The 22771-nt window shown below is 31.8% G+C and overlaps 2 protein-coding genes across 2 annotated transcripts; one reads left to right on the top strand and one right to left on the bottom strand.

The window, feature by feature from the left end:
* The first annotated feature begins 7572 nt into the window (after nucleotides 1–7572).
* alka (glycine receptor subunit alpha alkaliphile) lies at nucleotides 7573–14555 on the top strand. Its single transcript, XM_070639091.1, has 6 exons — nucleotides 7573–7637; nucleotides 8417–8739; nucleotides 12397–12741; nucleotides 12817–12993; nucleotides 13394–13641; nucleotides 13726–14555. The coding sequence occupies exons 1-6, from the start codon at nucleotides 7573–7575 to the stop codon at nucleotides 13921–13923; spliced, it is 1356 nt and encodes a 451-aa protein (XP_070495192.1). The 3' UTR covers nucleotides 13924–14555.
* Nucleotides 14556–15251: 696 nt separating this feature from the next.
* On the bottom strand, nucleotides 15252–22227 carry LOC139089317 (multidrug resistance-associated protein 1-like). The gene is made up of 10 exons (XM_070638810.1): nucleotides 22028–22227; nucleotides 20168–20467; nucleotides 19636–20108; nucleotides 18757–19578; nucleotides 18564–18694; nucleotides 17662–18480; nucleotides 17500–17599; nucleotides 17203–17441; nucleotides 17042–17140; nucleotides 15252–16980 (listed from the first exon to the last, which is right to left on the bottom strand). The coding sequence occupies exons 1-10, from the start codon at nucleotides 22058–22060 to the stop codon at nucleotides 15425–15427; spliced, it is 4572 nt and encodes a 1523-aa protein (XP_070494911.1). The 5' UTR covers nucleotides 22061–22227; the 3' UTR covers nucleotides 15252–15424.
* Between the last annotated feature and the right edge of the window lie 544 nt (nucleotides 22228–22771).

Raw genomic sequence — 22771 nt, 5'->3', positions numbered from 1 at the left:
GATTAAAATAATATTTTTGTGATGGGGTTAGTAACTTTATTGTGTTTGTGTTAGTTAAAAACCGTTGAAAGTCCGATTTGAATAAAAAAGTTTCGTTTAGTTTTAAAATGTACAAAAATTTCAAAATAAAATTGACTGTTACAAATGTTGCTAAAGTTCTATGAAACTCATAAAATTGATTAAATTTCCTCAAATCTTCTATATTATCCTAACAAATTTTCTCTTATGAAAGTCATATTAAATTACAGAAAGAAGAAAAATATATAAAAATTTATGTACAGTCAAAAATATATGCATGGAAAGTACAGTGAGAAAAATATGTCTCAGGAGAATTTCCCTCATTGGTATTTTTCGACTTCGTAGTTGTGTAATCGGTCTTTAATGCCATGAAATTTAAAAGGATATTTACATTTTGGGTAAATGACTGTCTGCACATTTTCCTGTTTACTACAATTTAAAGTTCGCGTCCGGTAAAAAATTTCGAATAAAAAACTCCAAAAATTTGAATTTCAAAAAACCGTTGAAATTATATACTAACAAAAAATTTAAATTTTGAAAAGCCGTTAAAAACATTACCATCTAAAATGCGCTTCAAATTCAAATAACATCACATAGATCACGATTATTCGACTAAATTTTCATTCTCTTCTTTTCCAATGAATATTCATACGAATTCCGATTATTATGAGTTAGCAAACTGCTTTCATAATTTCATTTAACTCATTCGTTGCTTAAATTCACAGCTGAATGGTCGCGGAAAATTTTCATCCGGATAATTAGGGATTAAGGAAAGGCATTGAAACATGCTTGAGTTACTGTGTGAAGGGGTAGTGAACTTAATTAATTAAAAATTTAATAAAATGAGTGAAAGCTTTAAAGTATCACAAAAACATGTTGGAATAAAGGCAGGCATTAAAAAAAGGATAACAGCTACACACACTCCCACAAGTGATCATATAAACCGAAGCTTTCACGAAACATTTAACCAATACAAAAGCAGAGCTTTGACTCACCTACAGCAGCAGAAACCGATGTGCATTCATTTTTTTCGTATATGCTGCACTAGTTTTTTGATTTTAATTGTATATAAACTACATGCAAACATTATACTCGCTTTACAGTGCCGTAGGTCATGTTGATAGTCTCGAAATAATAGTGAATATAAAGTTTTTATACTTTACGTATGGGAAAGCTTTAATCGCATGTCGACAGCGCTGCATATACATATTTCATTCTATCTACATAAGAGAGAAATAATTTTCATATTTTGTGCAATTATTTTGATGAATTTGAGTTCATTTTGGTTGACTGGATGATTGTGAAGTTTGTCTAATGGATTTTTAGACAGAATTAGGGTTAGAATTGATGAATATATGATAAAAGTTTAGGATTAATAGGTTAGCTGGATGATTTTGAAGTTAAGTGGATTATTATGAATCTCATTAAAATAATTTGAGGATTACTAGAAGAGGTTAGGTCAATCAATTTGACATCAAACGCAGTTCTAAAAATTCAAAATGCGCCTAATCCACCCCACCAGAAATTCCGAAATTTCAACTTTCTAACTCATTTTCTTTCCTCTATTTATTTGAGTTTAAGTTTTTATTCTCCTTTTGAAAAAAATGTACTGCGAGCCAGAAATGCTATTTTTTCATGTTCAATTTTGCCTTTAGCCAGATTGAACGCGACGCTCGGAAGGAAAAGTAGCAAAAAAATAAATCGGAAAATTTTCTTTTTTTGTCGTTGAGTTAAAAAAAATTACTCAAGTTAAAGGAAAAGAAGTGGAAAAAATAGGAAAGGAAACAAACAAGTGTTTAATGTTACAATGGAAAAAAATGAAAGAAATTGTTAAAAAAATAATGTTAATTGATTTCTGTGGCCAAAAATAAAATTTGATGGTGCTTTTCCGGCATTGCATTTTCCAGCACACAAATCAGACCCAGAGAGGAAGAGAAAAATTATAAAAAAATTTATATATTTATGTACACCGAAGTGGAAGTGAGATTATATAGGTTGGGAATGAAAATATGACATGTTTTGTGAATTAAAATATGATTTTAAAAATTATTATAGCGGATTTCCAGACTGTTTTTGAGATACATGTGCAATTTAGGAATGTGGAATATGCTGATTGTGGCTTTGGTTGTGATTTTTAAATATTTAGTGATTTTTTGAGTTGAAATGAGACTTTGGATATGATTATCCGATTCCTGGAATTATATGGACTGGATTAGTGCAAAGGTGTCTTTGATCCGATCGAAATTCTTAAGATTACTTCGATGAATCAATAAATAATCTTAGTAGTCTTGGGAAACAAGGAAAGAGAACAGATTAGATGAATACAACTACATCTATATTAAAATCAAGCATTGCTACTCTAGTGTCTAAATATCTCGTGCAAAATTTGTAAATAATCAAATAAAACCTTAATTTGAGCTATTTCAATTAAAGAAAAATATTGAACTACAGACAACAGCTGTGCAAATGATATAATCTATATCAAGTAGAGACACGATGTCTGGCAGAATTTTGCGCGTTTTCTTTCTGCGGTTAAATGCATATTTCCTCAATTTCTTTTTTGCTAAACAATAAATATCTAATAAAAACAATTCTAACCTCAAAAGTTTCCAAATAAAAACTGCATTGCCAAAAAGTGATGCTTCCATCCGTTTTTGTGGATATTTTCGTGACACATACATAAAAAGAAATCATATGATTAGACATTTACGTCATTCATAAAATGATAGATCACTGACATTCTAATTTTTCACCCTCAGTGTGTAATTTCCTCGCTCTTCCGATAGAAAAATATATGAAAATGCTTATCAAAATTTCTAAATTAAACATAACCTTCAATAATTGAATAATTTTTTATTTAATCCATAATTTTTACAATCGTCTGACTTGAAAGCAAGTTCAAATAGCAAAAGTTTTCATTTCTGGATTTTCCCGCAATTTATGACATCGAGAATGGATATGCCTTTGTCAGCATACTATCGATAAATAACATAAGAACCTTCAAATAATTTTCAATTTTCCAAATCGGTGAAATTATTGAATACAGTTAAAGCTTTTATGCCATTATAGTTGACAAAATGATCAGAAAAATTTGAGTTCAAAGCAGATTACAATTAGCACAAGTTTTATTGATTATTTGAGAAGCTGTCAATTAGGTTAGCTATTTATAATATGGAACACTTATTTGTTGCTGTATTTAAAAATGGAAAAAAAAAATGTGAAATATTTTGTTTCTAATTGATTTTTGCAAGATCAAATGGATTTGATCACTTCCAGACTCTTATAGGCGCCAGCTTGTATGTAAAATATTGTATTCTGAATGTTTTTGTTGGCCAAGAATTATAAATTTTCTAATTCTGATCTTTAAATCGCAGTAAACAGGAAATTTTTGTATTTTAATCTAAATTTGTGTAAAACGGGGTTTGCAACTATGAAAAGAGGAACTAATTGAAAATATTTAGAAAATTTGAATATGAAATGACAGTTGGCTTGGAAAATCAATTAATTCAATACTCAAATTTGAAGAAATTTGCGAATAATTAATCAAATTATCCGTCAACCTCTTCAAAACTACACTTCATTCCACGTAATTAACCAGCCACGAATAATAAATTCCTTAACGTGTCCGCAAAACGATTCCAATTAGCAAAAAAATTAAATTAACTTCATGCAAAATGAAAAACTTTTTCCACAAATAAATCACAAGAAGCCATTCTTTTTATTTAATTGACCCGCGCCACAATCACAACATTTTTTTATCGACTATTTTCATAGAAACAGAAATAATTGCACAAAACATGAAAAGCTCATTTAGCTCATATTCATAAACAAAGAGGATTCACTGTACAAAGTCTGAACATTCTCGTCGACAAACAATTTTTTAATTTTTTTATATAAAATAAAATTTATGGATATGAGTGTCAGAAATCGTGGTTGGCTTTGTTTTGGAAAATTTTCATTTAAAAAGGATGTGTGAAAGCTTTTGGATTTTTGGGTTGCAACATTTGGAAAGAGGTTCTTATCACTTATCCATAATCCCATCACAGTAACCATATGAGCACGCTCGTTGTCAATAGACATTAGGCAAAAATACTGTAATATGAAGTTTAATGAGTTATTGCTGATACGTCTAATACATCAGAAATAGAGATTGTATATGACAATTATAATAATTGGAGTTCGAATCTTTATAGTAAATCTTGAAAATAATCAAGTTTTTTGGTACCCGGTTTTTTTTTTTTGCTTAAAAATCCAAAGATTCCTACGAAATATAAAAACAAACCGTTTATATCACGCATGTATTCTCACTCCACATCCATAAGTTTATCTGAAGACACAAAGTATCTCACCAGCAGAGAAAAAAGCTCAATTCGTGCTCGAACAGCATGCATATAATTTTAAAATCATTTCTATTTGTAGCCAATTAAAGCACAAATTGTGTGAAAAAAAGGAGCGAAAAAGTTAAAAGCTCACGAAGTGAAAATTGTTGACATTTATGTACAGCACTTATTATTGACTAATTCTAAGGAAAAGTGCAAATGAGATTTAAGAAGAAAAGAATTAAAATGAAGTGAAACAAAAAAAGCAAGTTTTGTTTATGAAATTATTCAAAAAAGGAAGAGAGAACAAGCTGAACTGTCACGAAAAGTGCAGTTGAGGAAGAAGAAGAAAAAAAATTTGTGTAAATTAAGAGTGCAGCAAAAGTGGAGCAGTTCAAATGGTGAACAGAAAAAAGTTGAATTAATTATTTTATTGAAAAGTGGAAGGAAGAATAGAAATAAAAAGTTTTGCGGAACCTCCAACATTCTACCCGACTTACTTATTACGCAGCATAAAAAAAGGAAGAAAAAACAAGGGAAATAGGCAGAGAGAAAGAAAATAGAGTGAAATATAATTATGCACATATGCACTATAAACCTTCGCAACATAAAATTCATTCTCGCTTTTTTAATATTACGGTAAGTAAGTTCAGGAGTGCTTAGACATTGAATGAGTTTTAAATGGAAATTTTACTCAATATGATCATGGTCTTCAAGATTGGATTGATTTTTTGATGGAATTGGATGGAATTTTCAAGAACATTTATGAAAATCAAATAGCATGTGTTGTTTGATATCCGGTTTAAATGCCTTGCTGGATCATTGCTACTCAAAATTATTTTTAAAGAGTCCATCTTGAAGTTGGCCGCAATATATTGTTTCGAACATTGACAATGAAATTTCAAAGCAATCTTGATCCATAATTTTTCAAAAATGTGACTGAAAATTCCAACAAACTCTCAACATCCAGAAGACCTGAATCATTATAACATGCCGTTCATTCATATTCAAAACCAAACTTTATTGACCTCGTACATGATCCACTTTCGTCTTTAATGCAGTTTTATATTCCTTTTATAACCGTGATCTAGAAATAAATACAAAGAAGTAAATAAGCCGAGTGATTTTGAATATAGAGCAAGTGATGTCATCCGTGTTGCCCTCCAAAATTCCTTCAACAGAAACTTTCATTTCAATATTTTGAAGCACAAAATTATGCTTGTCTTTATTTATGCTTGGAGAAGAAAAAAAGGCTCTAATAATAGCATTAGTTAGTGATCCTTGCGTGGTGATAATGAACTGAAATGTGCAACTAAGATCCATAAATCTTGTTATGTAATGTTTGAGGCAATTTGGATGTCTTAATGTCTAGGGATGTGCAATAAATGGTTACCTTAATTGTTAGAAGTTCTAGTTACGTTTACATGCATAGAGTGACATAAAAGGGTTTACATTAAGACACAAGTACTAGTTGCTCTGCTGAAAAATAAAGGAACTGACAAAAATGTATTTATTGATACGTAAATTTTAAATTCGGCGCCAAAAATCTATGAACACTTGTTTATACTGATTAGTCAAGCTCATATAAAGTTCAAGGCCAAGCAACCCACACCTCCTGACAAAACAAGTCACTATCTCTCAAAATTATTGGCCTTAGAATTTCCAAGAAAAATCAAATTTCCGTCTCAAGTTTCTCACCCCATCCTTTTAACCTACAAAAGACTTTAATTCAAGTGATTGCATGAAGAATAAAAATTAAAGATAACATCCATCCATATTTAATTTGCCAAAATTCATTATGATTGTGATAATATTTTCCGACGAAAAACTTTGAATTGATTTGACTTTATTATGGCATGGAATATTTTATGGAGATGATTAAGACAAGGAACTGACAAACGTTTAGTTTTGTACTTTTTTGGCACGTGGCATCTTGAATATATTTCTACGTTCATAAGAACATCTTCAATGTCAACAATTGCACGATGACATTGCACTTGAAATTGTGCATACATACATGAAGACGATTGTAAAGAATATTGCATGAGTTGCTATAAAAGAACCACAATATAACTAGATTGTGTGCGAGTATGTTTAATTTCTAATGATAATGTCTCATAAATATTTACTTACATTTATTTAACAAATTGTTTTTGATGTTGGTTTACGTACACAAACCACGAATAATTTATTTACAATGTCAATGACTGACCGCTATGAAAGATTCACATTAAATTATAATCTGGAAATTAAAGTAAGCGCAATTTTCATTCATTTTGGTTTTTTATTGCGAGGAATATAGAATGGGTTTGGCTGAAAATCAAAAGGGGCTGTTTTGGAATAGTGTTTACTGTGGTTTATTGGATTGTTGACAATTTGAATAGTTATCATGGATTGCTGATCTAGTTAGCATGTTGAATTGTTTTTCCAAGTTGTCTGTGACAATTTTTAGTGGAAATTTTCATCTAGTAATTTTAAATTTAGTGTCAATAGACTTTTGCCAACTTTTTTAACCTTTTAAGCTCCAATACTCAACAGTTACTTGCCTAAATTGAATAAATTTTTCGAAAAACTTTTTGAAGTGTAACAAAAATATTTTGGGGCATGTGGCTACTTTTTAAAAACTTACTTTCAAATTCAAATTGTACGTTAAATGTTTAAAACAAATTTATCATAGTAATTGTCATAAATGCGCCCAACTGTAATAAATCACAGTAATATAGACTTCCTTACAAGTTTTTACGTCATATAATCGCCAACATGCAATTCCTCCATACCAAAAGTTCCTTAACATCAATAGAAATGCAATAAACATTGAAAAGAAGAATTTCTCTAATGCCAAATTCAACCTTCATGGAATTATAAATGATTGCATTTCTCTTTTTGTAAATAAACATCAACTATATCATTGATCTTGATCTACAAGGCAAGTTACAAACGACTCATAGTTTGCAGTTGAAATTAAAAGTGAGGCATGTATCCGAATAATAATATTATCAATATTAATAATGAATGAGCGCATCTTCTATGTAATGATTGTAGTTAAAACCTACAATAGAGCAGCTCTTTATGTACTCTTTGTAATTGTTTGTAATTGGAACTATCTAAAAATTTATCACAGATGAAATGCAAGCGGAAAAAGATGATGATAAATGTTGCAAAATAATTTTTTGATTTTGTAGAAATTTTTATTGTATCCCATAAAAAATGATTTTGAGTATGTAGATAGAGAAAAATGGAATTGACTATGCCTAGTGACAGTTTTTATCTCGATTCTCGTCAAAATGTCAATTTATCTGAGTAAAAATGTGACATTCGTTTAATTTGAATGTCGCCTGTGTAAATCATTAAGGGATCTCATAGTAAGGCTTCTTAAGAGCTAATGCAGAGGCTTATCACAGAGGTATGCCTAAATGCTTATGTTTTTGGTAAAAATCATAAAGTTCCAGCCCAACACTTGTCCACATAAAATCACTTAAATTCCATCATTAGATATAAAATAACTTTAGCGCCGATGCAAAGCAATCTATTTGAAGATCCAATCATCTCGTTGATTTGTTCTGACACCTTAAACGAGTATAAATTGATGGAAGGCATTATCATATCACATTATAATATCAGAAAACAAATCACATACAAGAAAGATATCGGTTAATAAATTAGTTTTGATTAATTTTAATTAAAAGTTGCACGCAGTTCACTTTAGTAAGTGTGCAATTGAGACTAAAGCTTTTGAAGACAACGAAGGAATGAATTGAAATGAAAAGATAATAAACGGCGATGACAATTTTCACATCAGAAACAAATTCTCTATTGAGATTAATGATAAGAAAGAAATTGCTGTGCCATGAGACATAGCGGAATCAATTTTCAGAGTCAGAGAGTTATTTTATGTATATAACTCTATCCACATCGTGTGACGAATGTGTATCATGTACAGAAAATGTGCATCGTATTACATACATAAATATGAATGATACATAGCACTAACGAATTGATTTTTTTTTTCGTTATTTATGCTTAATGTCCTTGACGTTGCCATCTGATTTTCACTTTAAAACATGCAATTTTCATTTCAGTCAATTCGATGTCGCAGCAACTTTACATGAAGAAAATACAACAATAAAGCGAATTGTAGTGCCGCCTGAGAAAAGACCGCCATCACATAATCACAATCCAGTTATGATTGAATTTAGCATATTTGTTGTCGATATAAATTCTATTAATGTTGAGGATATGGATTTTCGTGTTGATATGTTTGTACATCAAAAATGGAGAGAATCACGATTGACACTTACCGATGATCTCTTTGAGGATGGCGACGATTATGTTACATTGCCGCCAGAGCACTTTGAAAATTTATGGCAACCCGATCCATATTTTTTAAATTCAAAAGTTGCTGGTGAGTAAAAGCTTTTTTCAGTCATGCTTTACATTCGACTTCCTTTAATGCATTTTTTCTCCATTGGAATCATGTGATTTGTTTCATTCACTTTTTGTGGCTGTTTTTAGAAATTTAGTCGACTGGATTTGCAATTTCAAGTAAATTTGTCATTGATTGAGTTAAATTTAGATCCTAGGTCCTATTTGTAGACTCTAAGATTATGTATTTAACATTGTTAACTAGATCCAGACACTAAAAATTCAATTAAATTAGATCCAGTCAAATTGGCAACTTCCAAGACATTATAAACAAATCCTCTTCTGACCTCAACTCCTAGCCATACTCAGAAGCAGCATAAACATGAATCCAATGGGGAATTCAAGTGCAATTGACCTAATTTACGGTGTTATCATATTTATCATGCAAAGTTTTAATACAATGTTACTATAAGTAAGAAAATTCAAGTAAATATTCATACAATTACAGGCCATAAACCTTTCTAAACTCTTCCTATTACTGAAAAATTGCAAAACATAAATTTTGCATCTTGAAAAAAACTTTTTCTCATTCCAAGTTTTCAATCAAATTGGAAGTGAAAGTAGCACAATGCAAGTCTTAAGTGTTGCAATATTCTTAGACATAACTTTCCATATTCACACACGTGATTATTTGGCATTCACGATAAATCAATCATTCTACATATTGATTGATTCATATAACAACATTTTTAGTAGCATTAAGCATGTCCTCGTGTCGCGCGATAAAGAAAATTTCTTTTCGGGTTAATTCACCTTATTGATTTTCATTTCTGCTCAAAATTGCTTTTTTAAAGGAAAACTCAAATGAAAAAAATAATCCATAAATCTACTATCATGATGGAATTGCAATAAAAAATTACTAGAAAATTCGCCTCTTCCTTTTCCTTATTGCATAAATTTCTCATTTATGTTGCTAAGTGGCTACTGATAGATAATGAAGTATGCTGGAAAAAATATAGCAAAATTGAACCTTTCGAAATTGTGAAATTTATGAGCAGCACGCCACTGATGAGTAGGTGGAATTGATGGAAAGTTTTGAGTTAATTTATGTCTCGTGCGCTTAGTGTCTTGCTGTCAATTTTAATTAGAAAATCTGAATTTTGTTAATTTTATGTCTAATCTATTGAATATTAATGCTACCAATTGAATGCCAAGAGTCCACAGCAACAAAAGACGCTTGGTTTTACTTAAATTACTGCCAAATAGAAAATAGTTCAATCTGTCCAAAAGTTATTTTCAAAGTTTATAGAATTCAACTTTCTTTGTCAAAGGATTCTATAAATGTGAATGACCAAAAGTTTTGTAATTGTGGTGACTGTAGTTTAAATAAAACTGTTTTCTTACGGATTTATAAATAAATAAGTTGTTTATTCTTTAAAGTTCAAAAACAGACTGAAAATTTCATATAAAAAGGGGGTTTCAACTAAGCATAATAAATATTATTCAAATCTCAAATGAACGTTATAACAAAATGCTTCAATTTATATGCAATTCTATTTCCGCCAGATAATTCATTATCCATAGTATCAAACTAACTACCCACAAAACAAAACATCTACAGCAATAAAGCATGCTAAAAAAAGTTGCATTTTCCAATTGTCGGAAAAATTACGAAAAGAGAAAAAAAAGTTTTTCTTTAATCATGTTTTGATTATTTACCGTGGCTTTCATCACGTCTAGAATATATAAATATAGAGTCCATGGTTCATAGTAAAGTGTATTTATTGGAAGAAGAAGGTTGCAATGTGCAATAATTCAAGGGCATAAGGAAATATATGTTTAATTTATGCCGCGTGCATAAGCGCGTATGAGCTTGATCATGATCATAAAAATTAAACATTTCAATGCTTGCTATAACAAAGATTTATGTTATTTCACTTTGAACTTCATCTTGAATGCATTACACCACCCATGGCCATCCATTTGCATTACATCACACATTAGTTAACATTGTATTAAAGAATTTTTTATACTTTTTTTTCTTTGTTATGTTCAATCTAATTTATTTCTTCTATCCAACTTTTAACGACGTGTGAAGATTTACATGGAATTTACATGATACAAAAATATGTTTATGGGAGAGGTAATAAATGAGTCACACTGACTGAGGTCGCTAGGAATATTGCTTTTTTGCATAAATTTTCATTTTTTTAAACTTTTCTTTATTTTTGTAAATTTATTCTTAAATATTCAGCTGGCACTGCCGAGTACTCGTATCGAAAGAAAGGCTTTGCTGTATGACAAAAAGCTTCTTTTATTCAACTTCATTATAAATGAAAATTTAATTCAAGGGTCGCATCACATATAAGGATATGTGACCTTTGTTCTGTGAATAGAAATGAAAACTTTTGCTGTGCATTTTCACTTTAAATTAATTTTTTTTTTACTTTATTTTGAAAATTTTCCTTTTTTCTTGGCAAGTTTTGGAGTTTTGGTGCGCATTATTCTTTAGACATTGTTGGAATTGGAATTCTTTTGGAGGTTGTTTACTTATAAGGCCTTCCTTTTACTCAAATTCATAGTGCTAACTAATTCTTTTGGCCAGTGACCCTTTCCTAAAATGAAAAAATTAAATGTCTCGAACAGCACGATGCAGCAAATTGCAACTCACGTCCTCACATCTTTCCGTCTATGCGTTGATCACATCATGCTGCTCGAGTACCTATAGCTTTATAATCTTAAATTTAAACAACCCAACAAAAATCCAAAATTTTGCAATTTGATCTTGCAAGTCAAGAAAAATGCGCTTTATCCACTAACACGTGATTTTTTTACTTACAATAATTTTTTTGCCAATTTCTTTTCTATTAAATAAACTTTAAAACTCTAAATCATTTTGCTTATTTTTTCATTTCAATTATTTTTGTGTACATAAAACAGTTTGAATACTACAAACCCTAGCAACTTATCCAATATTTACATCAATATATCAAGACACAGAAAAAAGACATTTCAATCGTGATTTCTATAGAGAGGAAGTTCAATGCAGAGAATATAAAATAGGAAGCATCAATGACACCTGGTATTATATAATAAAGATTTTAATGATACAGCAGGAACCAAACTTGAAAATTTTCCAAATTTTTTCTTTGTTGACCTTCATGCATAAACATTTGGAGATGTAGATTTGTCATCGTATATCCGATCTATCTGGGATGTCCGCTTAATGAATTTTTGTATTTCATCTTAGCAGCTTGTTCCAAACAAAACCTAAGACCGATTTAAGGAATGACCTGAAGCCGGGTTCCATTTTGGACTGACAACGGTATGCTCTTCTAGTAATCTAGTTCAGCAATCCCTAAATCTCTTCCTTAAGTGCCAGATTAGCTATCCTTTAAGTTTGCATTTCCACAAATTGATTCTAACCCAATAATCCCCAATATTCGATTAACACGATTAAAAAGTTCATCACGACAGCTACAACCGATTGAAATGTCTTATAAATAAACAAATTTGGACACATTCAGTGACAGTCATAAACGATTTTTGTATCATCATAAAAATCCCATTAAATTTTTTGTGCTTATTTTTTTACCTTTAGAGTGCTTTATTTTATTTATAGGAAATTCTTAGCCGTAAAAGCTCAGGCATAAAAATTTATTCATCAATTATAAACATTTTTAATTCCTCTAAACAGAAATTGCAACGCTAACCCACCCGTTTAGTTCCGTAACACTGTATAAGAATAAAACAATTCGTTATGCTGCTCGTTTGCATGCCATCATTGCATGTCAAATGGAATTTCAACTATATCCAATGGACATTCAAATTTGTCCAATTCATATTGAAAGCTTTTCATACAGCAACTCAAAGGTACGATTAAAATGGGCCGAGGCCGGCGTTAATATTAATCCTGAGCTGAAGCTATTGCAATATAATTTGGGTGCACCATTGCAACTAGAAGAGACGGATGGATATATGCCAGAAAAAGATGGAAACTTTTCACGCTTGACTGTCTATTTCCGTTTTGAGCGCCAAATAGGTAATGATGCTAATAATTCAAAAGGCTACAATGATTTTTATTGCTATCGATTTTTGCCATTTCTATTCAATTTAGGACATCATTTAATTCAAACGTTTGCTCCATCGTCATTAGTTGTTATGTTAAGTTGGTTCAGTTTTTGGCTCGGACTTGATGCGATACCGGGTCGAGTAACTTTGCTTGTTACATGTATGCTTACACTTGTGACAATGTTCACTGGTGCTGATATTCCACCAGTGGCATATGTTAAAGGTAATAATTATTTCTTATCATGAATGTTTAATTAATTGTTGATCGAAAAGCTTGTTTGCTGATAAAAAAGGAAAAGTTGTTAGGAATTTAAATTTAACGAATAATTTTTATTCAAATTTTTGCATCTTTTGAAGCGAAAAATTTTCACGTGTTTTCTTTGTTATAATTGCAAAAAAGTTTAATTAGTAAATAACTCCTTATTTACGAAGCATTCTTGGCAAGTTTTATGAAAAGAAGGTATTTAAATCTCTAATAAACTCAGTAATTGGAAAAGCAAACATACTTTTCTGTCATCTTTCATGTAATTCAGGTCAACAAACGCATTAAATTTAATTTCATGCTAATTATTCAACTTTTCTTTATTTTAATTACTTATTTCCGTGTTTACACATTATCAAAGCTATGGATCTCTGGATGGCTGGATGTATGGTGTTTGTATTTGCGGCGCTAGCGGAATTTGTTGTCGTAAAAGTCCTTGACGTTCAATATCAACAGCAATTGAAATCCACATCAAAACAAACGATTCTTCCACTTCGTTTGACGAGTACAATGGAGAAGGGACAATGTCAAACAGTGGCCATGTTTGATGGTACAAATGTGCGATCACGAAAGGCCAATGCACAAAATACACCCACACCAGTTGGTCAGGTAAATTATAATATGCAATTGTTTAACAAATTGCATGTAATTCTATTTCTATAAACAAATTTTACATTCTCGATTCTATTGTAGACAAACTTACAAGGTAACGGAAAGCCAATAAACAGAAGGCAATCCATATTATCTGTATCGTGGACAGATAATGACACAGGGGTTGAAAAAATTATGTGGCGTGAAATTGATAAGCTCTCGCGTGTTATATTTCCAGGGCTTTTTCTCGTATTCGTAGTTCTATATTGGCCAATATTATTATTTAAGACAAGTTCCTAGCAAACATCCCAAAATGAACCTTATGTTTATGATAATTCGACAAATGAATGCTTTCAAGATTGTTGATTGACAAGCGCATAAAGTGAGATTTTTTTATTACTGTTATTTACTTTGTTTACTGCTGATGTTCATAGAAAAAGCTCAATTTTTAATTTTTATGAATTAATTTTTAAATAATGAAAGCTTTCAAGTTGACAAATAAGTTTGGGAGAAACTACAAGAATGATGCAAGAATTTTTATATAAAACTATCGCATTGCAATCTAGAATCCAATAAAGAGGTGCTTATTTGTTTAAAATCGAATGATCCTGGCAATGAGGACCCCTAACCCAAATAATAATTAAAAGAAAGCTTACAGCAACAAACAGAAATCATTTATGACAGTATTTTAGTCTTAAAAGTTTCTCCTTTTCTAATATCTTTCTTATTCATCTCAAGCATAGCACCAGTTCAATCCTCAAATAAATATAAAAGTATGACAAAGATATTTTTTAGCATAAATCAATGACAGTGTCTTAAACAATACATATATGATGAATGATATATCAAATACAGTTTTAAGCAAAAGCTAACTGAATCACGCGCATACAATAAGAGAATACTATGATAATAAACAAAAAAAAAGTTTTATTCCTGAGCTTTTAGATATGATATAAAGAAGCTTTCTATAATGACAGTACAACTTGCATTTGGAAAATTTATTGTTATAATTTTAAACCAAAAATTAGTTTATTTTTAATTTTTAAAAGAATTTAAATGGAAATTTAATGGGTATGGATGGAACTTTTAAGATATTTTTGAGCTACAAGCTGGTTTTTTGAAGAAAATTTTAATTTTGGATGGAATCACCATATGAAAATTGAATAAAAGAAACAATAATATATTCAAATCTTATGAGTTCTGTCCATAGCCATATGTAAGAAAACTAAGATAATACTGCTCCTTAACATTGTGATATTGTGTAATTATCAGAATTGAATTTCAATTAAAAAAAAAATGTAAATAAATAAAATATCTAATAAGCGAAAAGTTCAGTTTCCATTTAAAGCTTCCTCATACTCTGACAATGCAAAACCAAGTGAAGCATGAGTACTTGTTATCAACTGTCGTTTGATATTCAAATTATATTCACCACTACAACTAGTTGATTTTCCCCTTTTATAGTTGCTGCCCCCTCATGTAAACATTTAGTCTAATTTAGAATTTCAAAGAATAAACATCTCATTTATCATATCCGTAAGAAAGTTTAACTAAAGGACTTAATAGTAAATAAGAATCGTCGATTTACACTGCAACAATACTCGACAAATTTAATTAAAATCAATAACTTGTTTAATTTTATAAAAAGTTTTATTTCGATAAAAAACAGGAATGGATAGGACAAGTGACATGATGTATAAAATGAATTTCTCAACATGACAATCTCTTGAACAGGAAGAGTTTTGTACTTTTGATATGTTTAACAATATCTTATCTTGCCAATATTAAATATCTTAATTAATTAAAATTCTGTCTCTTCTTTAAAGTCATAGCCATTATTATCACTTACAAGTCCGGCATTTCTGGCCATTCCATAGAATATCGAGTTTTTATTATCCAATAGTGCCTTTGGTGTATCAAATTCGGCAATCATTCCTGCATCTAAGACAATAATTCTATCAGAGTCCATGATTGTGTTAAGTCGATGTGCGATTGTCAAAATTGTGCAGTCATTGAATTGACTTCGGATTGTCTTCTGGATCAGTTCATCAGTTTCAAAGTCAATTGCTGCTGTTGCTTCATCCAATATCAAAACGCGCGTTTTACGCAACAAGGCACGAGCTAGACATACAAGTTGTCTTTGACCGACTGACAAGTTTTCACCGCCTTCTGTGATTTTGTAAGTCAATCCATCTGATAATCCTTTGACGAAAGTTTTTAAATGTGAATGCTCAAGTGCTTGCCAAATTGCATCATCTGAGTATGCATTGAATGGATCAATATTCATTCTTAAGGAACCGCTGAATAGGACTGGATCTTGTGGAATGATTGTCAACCTTGATCTCAATGAATGAAGTCCGATTCCAGAAATGTCAATATCATCAATAATAATTTTACCGCCAGCAGCTTCAACAATTCTGAACAGTGCCAATGTCAATGACGATTTTCCAGCTCCAGTTCGTCCAACAATTCCAATTTTCTCTAAACTATTCGTCTTGAAATTGATGCCTTTCAGTACTAGATCAAGACCCTCACGATATCTGAATTGATAGTTACTAAACTCAACAATTCCACTTTGTGGCCATTTTGGATTGACTTCAACTGTCTTCCATGCAGCTTCTTGTGGCAAGTCAGCATATTCTTCAACTCTTTCAACTGATACGATGTTGGATTCAACCTCAGTAGCAATTCTTACAAAGAAGTTCAAAAGTGATGAAATTTGTAAGGAATAAGATATTGAGAGACCGACAATTGCACTTTCGATTGTAGATCGTCCAAGAACAGCAAACATAGATGCAAAGAGGACAATAAATGAACCAATAATTTCCAATCTGATACCAAGCCATCTATTTGCAACAATATTTTGATAAGCTACAGCCTGATTATGGTCAACTTTTAATTCAGAATCGGCAATGAATCTTTTATCTTCATTGTATGCACGAATAGTCGACTGTCCATTGACTGACTCGCCAAAATGAGAATAAATTGGTGACCTTGTGATTGATTCAATTCTCTTCAATTGTCTCGATGTTGCAATATAAAATCTTTGAATGAAGTAGTAGATAACCATCAATGGAATGATGACAGAAACGAAAATTGGAGTAGAGTATGAAATGACTATGATTGTTCCTACTAAAGCAAAAGCCATTGAAAACCAAGTTCTCATCATGTTAGGTAAGAAAGCATCAATAACATCTGTATCTCTGCTGAATCGATTGATAATACGTCCTAAAGGTGTTGTGTCGAAGAATGAAACTGGAACTCTGAGAATGTTGTGTAGAAGACGGAAATGAAGGTGACGAGCTGCCTTAAGAGATCCTAATGCGAATAATACTGTTCCAACCAAAATCGAAATACCTGGAAATAATGAATTATGGATGATATTAACACTCTTAATAGAAAGCATCATGTTACTTACCTTGAAGTAAACCAAATGCTCCATACACTCCAACGTATAGATTTCTCCAAAAATCTTCCAAGTATGATCTACTATCCTGTGTCCAAATTGTTAGCCAGACTAGAATTGAAACATACATATTGCTTATAATTGTGACCCAACTAGACCCTAGGCATACTTACAATTTCCTAAAACAGAAGCAGTTTGTGAAATAATGTTGAACAAAACGACAATCATAACATAAGTGACTCCAACACTCTTAAAGTAACGAAGGTAAACTCCCCACGATACACTTCCAATTGCAGCTTCTTCGGATGTCATTAATTTGTTTAGTAAGGATTGCTTTGGTACTTCTTCTTGTTCACTCTGCTTTGATGATCTTCGGCTGTCTCGTCTTTTTCTTAATGAGTTTGTTGGGGATCTGGAAAAGGATGCAAGCTTAATATTGTATTTGGAAAATAATTCATATCAAGACTTACGATTTATCTCCTCTATTAATGGACATAGTTGACACGGATCTAAGGAATATTTTCTTCAAGTCTTCATCATCGCCTAATTGACTTCCAATTTCAGCTAAATCTACAATTAAGATATTAGAGAATTAGACTCAAACTCAATTCGAATATTGAGGATAGTCATACCTTCTTCGTCTTGATGTTCTTGAAGATATTGAACCAAAAGTTCAGAAAATGCTCCTTTCCTTGCCAGCAGTTCCTTGTAAGTTCCACTTTCTGTGATTTCTCCATTCAACATAACATTGATAATGTCGACTTTTGGTAAGTAAGATAAAGCATGTGTCACCAAGAATCTCGTTTTTCCTCTAAGCATTCCTTCATGGCTCATAACATTCTCAAATATGTGCTTTCCAACATGTGAATCAACAGCAGATAGAGGATCATCAAAAATGAAGACTTCAGCACCACTATAGACTGCACGAGCTAATGATATTCTCTGTTTCTGTCCACCTGATAAATTGATTCCTTTTTCACCAATTTCTGTTTGATCTCCACCAGGCAACATTGCAAGATCAGCTGTTAATGCGCAAGCATGAATAACTTTTTGGTACAATTTCTTATTCAATGCCTTTCCAAATAAGATGTTATCCTGAAGCGTTGCATTTTGAATCCATGCTTGTTGTGGAACAAAAGCGATTCTTCCATCAAGATTGGCAGTTCCGCTAAGTTTTTCCATTTCTCCCAAAAATGCACTAATTAAAGAAGATTTTCCAGATCCAACAGGTCCAACAATAGCTGTCAAACTACCTTTTTCAACCGATATGTTGATGTTCTTAAGTATTTTTTCGGTTCCACCCCATGTGAAATTGCCATCTTCAATCTTCATAGCATGTTCACTTGGATTTCTTGTGACATTATTTGGATCAAGTTCAGGAGAGTTCATAAACTTATTTAAACGTTTTATTGACACGTATGCGATCATTATGAAGTTAATTCCCAAAGGTACTAAAATGGAATTAACGTGAGAAAGATGTTTGAGTATTTTTGGCTATGATTGCTTCTAATTGCTGAGATTAAAATATACTTACAGAAAGTCATTGGCATTCTGAGAATGTTGAACAAGGCAAGTGATACAAAAGCCACATCAGGTGTTAGAGGATTGCCAAGCATAACATAAGTGGTGAATGACACAAATGAGACCAAGAATGGAGTCAATCCCCTAGAAAGGAAGGACAACAATGTATGATTTAAAATATTACTTCAAGAAGTCAAGTCACTCACCATTGGAACTCAGTGATTGCATTATACATAGCTGCATGTCTCAATGTTTTGATCTCAATTTCACGGGTTTCACCGATATTCTTTTCAAAACTTGGTTCCCAGGCATAAAGCTTCAATACCTTAATTCCATTTAAGATTTCATTGATCAGCTTGACACGTTCATCTTTAATTTTCATTTGACTGAATTGGATGTTCTTAAGCTTATTAGCAATGATACCGGATAGTGGGAACATGATAATTAAAACAGCAAGACCTGCAAATACAGCAACTCCAATGATTCTCCAGAGTAAGAAAATGGCAAGTGCCATAATAAATGGAGCTGTAATGGTGAGCATCAAATATGGAATCATTTCCAAAAATCTATTTGAATCCACAGCCATTAAATTCACAATTTCACCAACTGTTGTTGTTCTTTTAGCTGCACTGGATATTCTTAAAGCTTTTCTATAAATTGCACTGATCAAGGATGTTCTCATGCAGAATCCAACTCTGTATGCAATAATTGACTGATGTCCGTTGAAAATTGCCATCACAAAACTTATAAGGAACAGTCCAAATGTCAATACAAGTCCTTTCCATAAAGCACCATCTGAGTCCACATAAGTGATCAATGCACCGAGGACTAATGGGGAACCAAATTGAAGGATATCAATAACAAATCTCAGGAACAATGCAAATGAAAATGGACCAATAAATGATCCAACTAAAGCTGCAAGAACTGATCCTTCTGGTTCTGGTGACGGTTTTGGTTCAGTTGTGCCATTCGGAAGTGATTTATTCTGTTGATTTCTTTGTCGTCGCTGTTGATTCTTATAGATTTTCCTAAAAGTATGAAAAATGAGTAGTAAGGGTAGTTATTGACTTAAATCGATAGCTTACTTCTTTGACTTCTTGACACTTCTTTCGAAATAATAATCAAACTTTGGAACAAGCTCAGCAGATGCATTTTCAGGATTAATATCATAAATATCTTTTTCAGTAAGTGGTCTTCTGTATCCTTTCCATGCTATTGGCTCAAACCATGCATAGAATATTTTAATAATTGCACCAACTCCCAATTCAGGTGATGGATTGGAATATTTTGGATATGTTGAATTCTTCGGTGGTTTATCAGCAAAACAGCAAAGGAACCATTCGATTGAAATGAATGAGAAGTACAGCACATAGTTGATGAATTGAAATCCTGACCAAGTCATGCCACCATTGCCAAATTCTGCACTGTTAAAGTTCCTGATTTCTCTCAATAATTGAGGAATGGCACAGATGACTAACATCATCCAGAATATAAACAAGAATATCGATGTTCTGTGACCTTTTTTCTTATGATACAGCTGAATAAATACTATAAAGATCTATAAGCAATAGATTAATATTAGGAAATATCTAATTTAGAAATGATTGTAGAACTTACAAATGTGACGAGTTTAATTCCAATTGATACATATTGAACATCGTAAATATCTTCTCCATCGGCGATCGCAAACATCATACTCAAATCGACGATTGATAAGCATACCAATAAAACCGAAAATACTAATTTTGATAAATTTAGGAATGACCATGGAATGTCACTTCGTCGACTTCTTGATCGTCTTCTTAAGTCTACTATCGAAAGTAACCATAGATATAGACATGGCACCCATATCAGCACAGTTTGTTTAAAACAAAACGTAAAGTCGGGATTTGTTTCTGCCCATGTTAGATCGGAGTCCTATAAATATACAGTACAGAATAAACAAATGTTGGAATGAGAGCTGAGAGAATGGAAATTAATTTGAGTATCATCATTTCAATTAGTTGATTGATAGAATTGTGTGAGAAACGCACAATTAGACTGATTTGAATTGGAACTAAAATTGATATACTTGATGTTCTGTAAGATTGTTCATCACTTTAATAGCAATTTGTTTAATTGGATATTGAATTTCATTGGAAAGAGCGAAAGTTATTGTGACTAAGAAAAATTGCTAGATTGAAGCCATGTGCATTCTATGACGTGAAATTTTGGAAAAAATGAAGATCTATAGGTATCGTCCTTATGAATTCAATCACAGCGATGCAGTATATGGCTAGTCTCGACTTTTTTTGCATTGTCATTATTCTTTGCTTTTAAGTTGATTAATATGACTCATAAGTGGAATCAAAGTCGCTCGATAAGATAATGGTCTCTTTCGGCATCATGTCATATCGGCTCCCACAGCAAACTGTAGATCTTGATTTGTATTTCAGCTGTTGTAATATCGTTGAACATTGTGTAAATCCTTGCTATATCAACAGGACTCTATATAATTTTTGAGACTTCGATATCTGGTAGGAATCGAACCCACGCACTCACAGGAGAGTGTTGCAGATATCCGGTTTGTATCCTATCTCCTCGGCTACAGAGACGTTTTTCTTGCACTGACAGATTTACGTGTGTATGACTCGATATCCTAGATTCACTTCCGTTCTGACAACACACCAATGGATCTTATGATCTGAATAGTTTTTTATTGCAAGTTGACATCCTCAGTTACTAGTCTCATACTACTCAATCATGAGCTAATAGGTCTCCGTACTATTTAACAGTTCTAAACTAAAAGTGCACAAATTACAAGGAAGAACCTTGAGAGCAAGCTTCCGAAAACAAGATATGACTGAACGTTTAACAGACACTATGTTCGTTGACTTACTGACAATTTTTAACTACTTGATGTCTACTATGTATAAATAAAACACTTCACAAAAAAAGCGTGCCGAACTGCCTAATTATTCAATGATAAGATAAAGCATGACTTTCTCAAAAATATTATTTGCTTTTTTTTCGATTCCAAAAATGAGGTCTTCAATATGACTGATAAGAAGCCATTGCCCAATTATGGGGAGTTCCTTATTTATATAGCTACTCCAAAAATGGTAAAATACTCAAATATTACTCACGAGATTCATGGCTTATCATGCATGCGTAATCATTTAATTGTTTTGGAACCTCCAAATATGGATATCAGTAAATTCGGCGACAAGTCATTCTTCTATGTTATCTTATCGATGAATTATACAATGACAGAGTATGTGCAAGTATAGCAATTTTAGAGACTAGATATCAAGGAATTGTACGAAATTTGTGAATGAAACTGATGCAATTTAGGGAATCAATTATAAAATATTGACGGAAATGGCTTAAGTTTGTAGACATAAGACATGAAATGTCAGATTCTGAAGGTTAAATCGTCCGTTCACAAACTCATCAACTTATTGCATCACTTAAAATTCCATTAAAATTTTTAATTACCCAAAATGGACTTCCACAAAATTCCTCAAACATGATTAAATGATTTGCAGCTATTCCTCATCCAGATTTCGGTAATATTGTGAAATCAAATGCTTTTATCGGTTCTCCTCTTCTTGTTCCTTTATATCTCTAATCAACAATCTTCAAATTCCACACTGTCTTTAATTTTTCCAAGATTTTTGTGATTTCCACAGTTTCACGTTCCTACAGCGACTGAATGAGAGTTGTGAAAAATTCTCAATTATATTAGCGAAACGAAAAAAGTCTTTATCGCAAGTCAAACATGTGTAAGTGGCAGTGGCAGAGAAAAACTGTAAAAAAAAACAAAAACATTCTCAATGAGCTGATTATTTTTGCCACATGGTTTTTGATGTCTTTATGATACAAATAAATAAAAATGTGTAGTAATCGGTAGCTCTCTGTTTTGTTTTGGTGTGCCTTTATAGTTGATAGAAATTGCGATGAGAAATCTTCTCTCATTTTTTTCAGATTCTAATTATAGACGGCGATTCTCTTTTTTTCGCTCTGGTGCTTGAGTGATGAACATTGAAGGTTGAGGTTGTTGTGGGGTCGAAGTTTATTTTTGGGGGAATGACATGTCTATTCATCGGAGGCGACATAATGATGATGAACTTTATGTACTTTTCCAAAGAACAAGGCATGTAAACTACTTCTTAGTACTCATTAAATATAGAGCAGTGGTGGACAACCTGTTTGTCACGAGACATTAATTTGTGGTTTTGG

This window comes from Chironomus tepperi, unplaced genomic scaffold (genome assembly GCF_022539635.2).
Source record: "Chironomus tepperi strain 1889 unplaced genomic scaffold, CSIRO-AGI_Ctep_v1 contig_177, whole genome shotgun sequence".
Classification (NCBI taxonomy): Eukaryota; Metazoa; Arthropoda; class Insecta; order Diptera; family Chironomidae; genus Chironomus; species Chironomus tepperi.
The sequence above is the reverse complement of the archived record's forward strand: the minus strand, read 5'-3'. Positions and strand labels throughout refer to the sequence as shown.

Coding starts and splice junctions, on each gene's coding strand:
- LOC139089317 (XM_070638810.1), bottom strand. CDS start 22,060: ATGTTTGAGGAATTTTGTGGAAGTCCATTTTGG. Junction 18,481..18,563: donor CAGAATGCCAATGACTTTCT/GTAAGTATATTT, acceptor ATTCCATTTTAG/TACCTTTGGGAATTAACTTC. Junction 17,442..17,499: donor ATTAATAGAGGAGATAAATC/GTAAGTCTTGAT, acceptor ATCCTTTTCCAG/ATCCCCAACAAACTCATTAA.
- alka (XM_070639091.1), top strand. CDS start 7,573: ATGGAATTGACTATGCCTAGTGACAGTTTTTATCTCGATTCTCGTCAA. Junction 8,740..12,396: donor TTTAAATTCAAAAGTTGCTG/GTGAGTAAAAGC, acceptor TCCTCTAAACAG/AAATTGCAACGCTAACCCAC. Junction 12,742..12,816: donor CCGTTTTGAGCGCCAAATAG/GTAATGATGCTA, acceptor TATTCAATTTAG/GACATCATTTAATTCAAACG.